At 38.6% G+C, this 9,587-nt stretch overlaps 1 protein-coding gene across 1 annotated transcript in view; it reads right to left on the bottom strand.

Moving 5' to 3' along the window:
* CBFB (core-binding factor subunit beta) overlaps window positions 1–9,587 on the bottom strand; it is a 54,092-nt gene that overhangs the window by 39,518 nt on the left and 4,987 nt on the right. The window contains exons 2-4 of the mRNA XM_026082342.1: window positions 9,568–9,585; window positions 9,319–9,405; window positions 4,580–4,696 (exon numbers count right to left, since the gene is read on the bottom strand). Of these exons, the coding sequence (XP_025938127.1) occupies window positions 4,580–4,696; window positions 9,319–9,405; window positions 9,568–9,585 (222 nt within the window). The remainder of the gene's footprint in view (window positions 1–4,579; window positions 4,697–9,318; window positions 9,406–9,567; window positions 9,586–9,587) is intronic.

The raw sequence follows: 9,587 nt of genomic DNA on the forward strand, positions 1-9,587 counted from the left end.
TTTCTAAATTCGTAGCATCAGGCATCCCTTCCCACAGACCTAGAAAAATATTAAACCAAAACCCCTTTTGTCCAGGAACTAAACTCAGCAGCCTGCAGGGTACACATGCAAGAAATCCTGCTAACTGTGAGAACATTTCAGATGGTGACAAAGCAATCTCTATGTATTAACCATAAATACTGCCAGACTGAAAATACAGGAACTTAAGGAACATGGCTCTTGAGCACTACAGTGGAGATAAACAAGAGCTGGAACTGTAAATCAGTTTCCCAGACATCCTTTTTCATTCAGAAGTGTACCAAAAAAAAACCAAACCCCAAACAGACTAACAAAGAAAACCCAAGGAAGCTGCTAATCCAACTTTGCTTGAATGAATTAAGACTTTCAACCGAATTCTGCAGAAAGTAGTGTGGACCAAAGACAGTAAAAGCTCCAGTTTAAAACACGTTTGTACAGGTATTCAGACATTTCTCATAAATTAAGTCTTCGCTTTCCAAACAAACACTGGGATTTTATTTTTGACTGGTAATTACATTTGCTCAAAAACCAGAGCAGCCAATACAGCTATCCCAATAATATGTGACAGTTTATTACCAAAGTCAGAAAAGAAAAAGCTGATTTGGGTACAAGTCTTAGTTATCAAGCTGTACAACTAATTCTGGTGGAAAAAAAGGCCCCAAAGCAAAACCAGGTCTGCTGAATGGAATTTAAATTTAGCTGCTTTCTTTCTCACCACTTTTTTTTTTTAAACTGTTGTGGCATCTGTACTGTGATAGAGATTCTCTGGTTTCTCATATTCATCTGAGTATTTAACATCAACTGCTTATAGCCAACAAATTTCCTAGCTGTAACAGGAAAAATAGTGCATGAGGAGAAGCTCAGCATCTTTGGAGGAAGAGAACTGAAGTCTAGCATTCTTTTAAAATGCATTCTGCTACTTTAAACCATTAACTTTGTTCTAGCCTTATCTAGTGAGTAGAAATCCTAGCTACGTCACACATGTGTCATACCAGACACACTGAATCAATTTATACCACGTCCGACGTGCCTTCTTCTGGAATTTTGGAGTTTATAGCATATTATACTGAAATAAGCCTGTGTTGAAGATGCTGGTTTATGAGCAGCTGCTGCTGAACAGCAGACAGGAAGTTAAGCTGCACTAGAAATGAGATGGAGAATAGTATTAGGAAGGGGAGGGGAAGTAAAATAACTTCACACGCTTCATGAGGGGTCCTGTGTGTAGTAACTGGTCAACTTATTTAAACAATAAAAAAAATACCTGAGAACTAAAATGCTTTCAGGTAAGAAAGACTACAGCTAGATAAAAACCTCTAAGAAACAAAAAACAGGGACATTTTATCTCACATTAAAAGATATACAAAATGAATGAAGCAAAGGAAGCTGATCACACTGCTCTTAACAAAACAAGGGGACGCCCGATAAAATTAGATTTTAAAAAGCAGTGAGGGGAAATCTGTCCCCGCATATACATGCTAGAACCTGACATAAAAATGAAAGAACTTCATTAAGCACAACAAAACTAGCCTTAGTAATTAATGACACTGGTGAACCAAGGGGAAAATAAAATCCTGCAATTAATTCCAGGGTTCAAGTGATGTGAGATTTCAGGCAGTAGCTTACACTGCAGTGCCTGCCTCTGAATTTCTTAGTAACTTCTATTTATTTTTATGTTTAAAAAAGAAATGGACATGAGCTGACAATACACAGGATTAAGAAGCCTTCGTACGATTAGGAGGTCCAGAAACACAACAAACAGTTTGAGCCCCCTGCAACCGCCCGACAGGGTCACAATGAAATAAAATGTTCTATTATTTTACAATCTAGAGAGCTATTTTTACAGATGTTTGTACTTTTGCTAAGACAAACCTGAAAAATTGCTCAAATACACAATTAAAGGATGCATATTTGCTGCATGTCAAAGATAGCACAATGTTAAAACCATCTTAAAAAATATTAAATTTAACATATTTTTTCTACCCATCTTCTAAGCTTAGCACTTAGCTATCCAGTTCTTGAACTAATGAAGACAGGGTGTCCACTAGAGGCCTACCCAGCCACCGTGAACACCAGATACACAAAGTTCAAAAGCAAGCTAAGCCTAAGAAAAATCCCTCACCTAAGAAATATCAGAATGGAAAATAATAATAATAATAATAATAATAATAAAAAATCGAGCCTATGAAGTAAATATTCAATTTTATTCATGGAATCCAGGATTTCATGTGCATTTGCAAGGGTGGTTCTCCCTCTAAAATGCAATCATTAAGAAGCAATTCTAGCAGATGTGGCATTGGTAATCTTGTTAATCTATGTACAAAACTGCTTAGGCACAATAGGGACATACTTAAACTCTGGATAAACTATTCCGGGCCATCACTTGCTTAGCCAAACACTTAAGCAGAATTCCAGAATAAAAATATTCTAGTGCTGGTAACTCTATCTACATTCTAGATCTCATACTAATGCCTAAAATAATAATTAACTGACAGCTCCCCCCATAGCCTTTTTTTATTCATATAATTAAAAACATGCCTTGCTGGCTTAAATCCAGTGATGAACAAACACACATTATGCACTGCCTCAAGAATCAAAGCTCATAAAACAATGTTGCACAGAGCTACAAAAATCACATGGTGTTGAGTTAAGAGACTGCCGAAGCCTATGAAAGAATTCTTAATAAAACTAAGTTACAAAAATCTACAGAGAACAAAATCTCAGACAATTCAAAAGATAAAAAAAGTGTGATAACACAAGAAACTCCCATCCTGCTTGCTTCTCCTCTGAAATTATGGGAGTGGCTTACTTTCAAGCAAGCTCAATTCTGTGCAGAACAAGCCTGCATTTGCATGGGCTTTACAGAAGTAAAGTTAGATCACAGCCGTGAGGTTTTGATTTGTTCACATTAGAGTATAACACTATTCCCATTTACTAGTTTGACCACCTCTAGCCTGATTCAGATGAAACATTCTAAATGTATAGCGAAGCACTCTAGAATTTACTGTAAACACACATAAAACAGGGAGTGGCATGCATTAATGAGAGTCATGTTCTATTTTAATATGCAACGTATCTACCAGGTTCCTACGTGATTAAGACAACACAAGAAAATGGATGAAATAGCTCAGTACTTTAAGAATTCATTCAGCGAAAACAAAGTTTTAAAAAAAAGCATAAAGGTAAATAAAATTATTTTTGAACTGGCAAGAAGAGAGACTACAGCCTTCTTACATGTTACAAGAAAAATTCCTCATTCAATTGTGAGCCAGAATCAATATTTTTCAGTAAGAGCCAGATTCAATTCTATTTCCTTAGCAAAGCAGTCAGTACCCAGCATAGCCAACTTCACTCCTTCTCCCCCAATCTGTCAGACTTCTGCAAGCCTCACAGGACTAGATGGAAAATATTTTTTCCAAAAAACTCATTAACTTGAATTCCAAATACCATATCTGCCCCTCAAGTATTTTTTTTCCTTCCTTTCAGGCTTTCCTACTATAGGAAATATTTATCTTCCACCTAGCAGCATTTAAAAGACCCAATATGCCATTAAAACTGAATATGTTTCAAATATTTCCTCCAGCCTTTTAAATTTGGTAATATTAGCTTTTACTTATTACCAGAATGGGCAAAAACTTTCAGGCAGAAGCAAGAGTTTTGAAGTCTATTAAAATCTTTAAAAAACAAAACAAAAAATGTTTCAGACTAGTTTCTGTATAAAAAAAATGCTAAAGGGGCTTAAATCCTGGTCCAAACCTACTGAGATCAGCAGAAAGACTCCTACTGACTTCAGTCATCACTGGATCAGTCCCAAAGCATTTAAGTAGCATAGACAGGACACAACATCTACATTTTTAAAGGTATGCCTTTCCTGTAAAATAAAACCAGTCTTAAGTAGTTCCAGTAACTTTATTCTGATCAGATTAAGCAGGGTTTCTGACTTTAATCCTGATACAGCTTCTCAGTAATCATCACTATGTCTTCAGGGAATTCTAGCTTTCGATATCAGTTCATGGGACAACTCTGGGTGGGAAGGAAATCAGAAACCAGTTTTGAAAGCAATGCTTATTCTATATTACTGCTCATGATGAAACTGTAAAAAAAAAAAAAAAAAAGAAGCCTTGTTCCACTAAACAGCAAATCGAGCATTTGTAGTATCAGCTAACAATCTAACGCCCAAAGTAGTAACCTGTTCAGAACGCAAATTTTCATTAGTCCAACAATTTGTTGGCTGAGGTCTAATTTCTGTACCATTCTAGAATCATCCACTGAACACTAATCCAATTTCAATTGCTCCCCCAAAGTTTTTTCATGGTATGATGGCAGAGATCAAGTTCTGTTCCTGAAAATAATAAAAAAGCCACCAGTATTGCCCGTGTATCCCTCCAAAAAATTAACATGCTTTAAAACAAAGTGCTACTAGAGTTTATCGTACCAGCATTCAATTGTACTCATACAACCGAGATGTGAAGTACTATTAATTTCACATCATTCACGCAGTCCATATTAATAAGACCATAAGCACAACATAAACATTTTTCAGTTGCAACAACTTCCTTCTTACCTTGCCTCCTTCTCTTTCAAAGTCGACATATTCCCGGGTTGGTGTCTGTCGCTGCTCCCCCTGCCAGCTGGCCGGAAAAAACTGGAGAGACAGATTGGTTCCTGTGGCCACAAAAGCCTTTTAGAAAAATCAATACAAACAGGATCAGGGAGCAAGACATTACATAAATTATGCAGGCAGTCATTTATTTTTACATCAGTTTATGTCTTAAGCCAGGCAGCATAGAGAATACTTAAAGTCAGAAACATGCACTCATCATTTTTCTTAAGTATTAAGTTACAAACATCTGATTCCATTTTGACAACATTTGCCATTGGCTGCTTCAGATATAAAATACAACATGGAATCAATACTTCTTTCAAATCAGTTTTGCTGACATTAGAATCTGTCATTTCAGTTCTGTCTGGATACCCTATACCAACTTAGTACTTGAAGCACTAAAAATTGCCTATGCTTTTTAAAGAGCTTGCATTTCTCTAAAAGTACCTCTGAAGGAAAAATGAACTCCCAATATCTGTTACTAGGGGCAACTTTTTTGAAAGAAAAGCACTCGGTTCTTTTCACAATCTATTTACACTTAGACAAACACTTATCTGAATAGAAATGTATTTATTCCTRTTTCATTGTCTGTAGGCAAATAAGCATCCATATACAGCTCTACATGCCATGCATTATTAGACATTACAAGACATGTAATCCTGTTGCCACATTAAGACACCAGTGAAATACAGATCGGCAGATGTTGTGTCAATGAGAATAGGTAGGAACAGGAATTCTTGTAGTTGCACCCTTTTCTAAAATCATTAAGAGGACTGACTTAAGCCTATTAGAAAAAGCGTACGTTGTTTTCAAGTAAATAATTTGCTACTGTCTCAAATGAAAATAAGATCAAGTTTTCTCTATAAGCCCTCCGCATTTATTTGTACATCTCACAAAATCAAAGGGGGAAAAGAACACCAATATCTAGATGTGGAATGAAAAAAGTAGAGATATTTGAAAGCAGGATTCTGTAGATTCACAGCATTTCTGTTCTGTGGTACACTACAATGTGCCCTATAAGCATGCGAATACTCAAACACACTGCCAGAATACAGCTATACTCAAAATCTTACTGTCAAACAATTTGTTGCAATCAAATAATTGGATTGATTACCATGATCACTTAGATTTAAATGGTCATTAATCCAGAATACAGCTTTTCTTGAAAGCTACATAAATACTACTCTAATAGCTGGAATTTCCTGACAAGCAGATTCCTGTCAAGCAACCCAGAATTCAGCAACTTCATGGTATAAATATCACTCTACCACTATCTATGACACAACAGCTCTATATGTCATTTAAGATCGTTCCGGTCATCGTACTGCAACATTGTCACAGGACTAATATCTCCCATTTTGAAAGTAGAAGTGCTTTGTGGGGGGTTTGTTTGTTTTTTTGCTTTTTTTTTTTTTTTTTTTTTCAAAGGGAGACTAATACTCTGCAATCAGGTTCCACTCCAGACTCTCTAAGAGCAGGTTTTTTTAAAAAATTCTCTTATTAAGTACATGTGCAATGTCATTAAAACTGACAAATCAGTCCTACTAGTATTGAGAGTATTGTATTGGTATGTTAATATTTGTTTGAATACAATACTCAAAAGATAAATATTTCAAGCCACGTAACAGAAAGTTCATCAGGGATACATTTGCACAAATAGGAAGCATAAAACTGCAAGGGCTACAGCCCATCAGTTATCAGGCTATTTGACTAGCTTGTATTACCCCTTTGTTTTTCAAGTGATTCTATTTAAACAAAAAATTATCCCTAACTCCAAATATTTTTGACTCATCAAGTCACCACCACTTAGTATGTTCAAGAACTACCTTCCCATCTGCGAGCATCTTTAGCAAATATGTGTTTTAGACTACTTCATTTATACGCTTAAAACCAACTATACCAAAGAGCAAGATCTTTGGGTGTAAACCAGCTGACATCTGCAGCCTTCCAGASCTCTTAAGTTCCTGCAGGCGCAAGGATACCAGCCCATAAGTAATATACTCCCTTTCAGGGAAATTAAATGGGACAGTGAAGCACCCACCCTCCCAGCCCACCCCGACAAAACCCCCTGAACTTGTGCTAGAGGGCCACAAAAAAAAGGGGAAAAATAGAGGAGGAAAAAGAGGGAAAATAAAAGTACACAAATTCCCACATCCTCATGGAATCATGCAGCCAACATTCAGACCATGAGCTATTTAGAAGTTATGTAGTTATGTATGTAAAAAGTTATGTATATATTTATTCTCTGGATTTTTGAAGTGCATTTCCTCTCTTCAAACAGATAAAACCATCCAATTAAAATTCCCATGCACTCCCTAAATCAAAATCATCGGTCAATACTGAAAAATCCAAGAACAACCTTACTGGTAACCACACAGGACTACACTGGAGCCGATATTTTCTTTCTAGTTTAAAAAAAAAGGGGAAAAAGCAGCAAGCACAACACACCACCAGTTTGGTCTTAAACTTGAAACTAAGAAGATTACAATTTGCTATACGTAACCTTTTAAACTGAGTCAGAAACACTATCATACATGTGACGTGTGCCTCAAATTTTGCAAAAAGCTTATCAGGTAGTACAAGGGTGACCTGACCTACATTTAGACACCGTAAACACAACCAACCTTCCAACCAAGTACGCAGTTAGAAAGTCTCTCAAAACAAATTTAATATGTAAAGTTATCTTCAAGTTATCAAAGCAATTTACTACAAGTGAAATACAAGTCTTACTTAATATTTCACAGTTACTTTTCAGTAATACTGTTAACTATTTTTCTTATCCCATCAAGAGTTACTTGACAGAGGCAACTATCAACGTATCGCAAGTTCTACATTTAAATTCTTAAAGCCATTTTCTTTCTTTTCTTTTTTTGCCTGCTTAAAATATGTAAGGTCATTTGCAAAGGCTCCCCTTAAAATAAAAGAATAAATCCTTTATCTCTAGGAAAACATTTGAGACAAAAAAATAAAAGTAAAATAGCTAGCTCTTTTTAACATCAGTCACTGTGCATACTACATTTCTAAATAAACCCGACTACTTATGCCCTGCTTGCAGAACAAAACCAGATGTTTCAGGTCAAGAAATTTAGAGGTTGCTTTGTAATTAAGTAAATGAAAAAGTATGCAGAATAGCCATCACTGGTAGCTTCTCCAAGGGATGTAGTTCTGACAGAGCAGGCTTAGAAATACAAATGTGGATCTACAGTGATTCCCCACTTACAGAAATAAGTGCATAAGCTACATTAACGAGCTAATTACAAAGTAACAAAGTATCTTTTTTTTTTTTTAAGGGAAGGACTCAGGTATACTGCGCACTTTCACCTGTTCAGGAACTACAAATGCTAGTAAATTATGTTTTCTTTACCTACCCATTGTTTCCCTGGTGACTTTTTAAAGGAAGGAGACGCACGCAGTGAAAAATGAATTTAAAAAAAGAAGCAAAATTAAGAGACTGACTACAGGGAGCTTCTCACAAAATAACATTAGCGGTTCTGAAACCTTACAGGACAAGCATGGATAAGATTTAGTTAAAGTTACTTAATAAAAAGTAAGGATGTTACTTGAGTGCATGCCCTTCTACTCACAAGTGCAAACAAACAGATCAGTTGCAGCAGCTGGTATTCAATTATATTCCAGTATGGATGTGCATAGGAAAAATTTCATTGTGAACGGGTATACATTTAAGGAGTTTTATTAAACTTCACCATACCACAGGAAATTAAAGAATTGTCATAAACCAAACTTAGTGGAAGCAGGGATTACCTCAATGAGAAGGGAATGTTCACCTTGTCCTTCGTTACATGTTGTAAATGCAAAAGAAGTTACTTCTGCATTTCAAGAACAGTGAAGAGTTAATCACTAGATCCCTAACAATAATGCTACAAGACACACTGATCTTGCAGGAGGAACTCGTAGCACAAATCAAACCAGGAAATAACCAGTCAGTTCTTGACTAGTCCGAGCCATATTTAATCTTGTGTTCTAATTCAGAAAAAAAAGTGGTCCGTAACTAACCTTAATGAATGAGAAAAACAGGGCTTTAGCTCCARTTTTTAAAGCCTAATTTCAAAAGTATTTGATTTAGTCCACCAAAAATAGCTTATTCAAGACTTTTGGATCGTATATTCTGAACGATGTGAYGTACTGCTACTATCCAAAAGCCGCTATTTCAAAAAAAAAGCGCTGAATATCGAAATAAGCAGCYCAGAACTGCAACATGTGCAAGAGGGAAGGAAGTACAGCCAATTTGCACCCGCAGCTCATTCTGAAGACGATAAAAGATTTTTTTCACATACGTGCTGCCTTCCTTTAACCCTGACGCTCAAGTCGAGCGCGTTTTCATTTCTCCAGCAAAGACAGCGTGAGCCAACGCGCTCAGGCAAGCAGCACGATTCTTAACGGGGGAAAAAATGTCATCTTTTACCGCGAGTCCCCGCTCTCCGAGCGCTTCGGAGGCGGCAGACGCGACCAGCGGCAGCCACACGCCGGCGCGCAGCGCGCCACCATCCCCGTCCCGGGCCCCAGCGGCGCCGCAGTCACCGCTGCCCTCGACTCACCCGCGCTGGGGGTTTCTGCGCCTTTCGGGGCAGCGGCGAAACTTTTCCGCGGGCGCCGGCAGGGCCGCCACACCCAGCGCGCGCCGCCGCCGCCGCCGCGGCCCCCCCGAGCCGAGCCCCCCCGGTCCCCGCGGCGCCACTCACGATCTCGGAGCGGCCGTCGCGGCAGGCGTTCTGGAAGCGGGCCTGCCTCTCCTCGTGCGGCCGGTCCCTGAAGCCGGTGTACTTAATCTGCGGAGAGCAGGGCGCGCAATCAGGAGGGGCCGGGCGCGGCGATAGGGGCAGCGCGCTGCACAGACTGCGCCGCTCCCGCCACCGCGCCGCTCCCCCCCCCCCGCCTCCCTCCGCGGAAAGTTTCCCCGCGGCGGGGGGTCGCCGCCGCCGCCGCCTCACCTCGCACTCGCGGCTCAGCT

This window comes from Apteryx rowi, unplaced genomic scaffold (assembly GCF_003343035.1).
Source record: "Apteryx rowi isolate R43461 unplaced genomic scaffold, aptRow1 scaffold_572, whole genome shotgun sequence".
In the NCBI taxonomy this organism is placed as follows: Eukaryota; Metazoa; Chordata; class Aves; order Apterygiformes; family Apterygidae; genus Apteryx; species Apteryx rowi.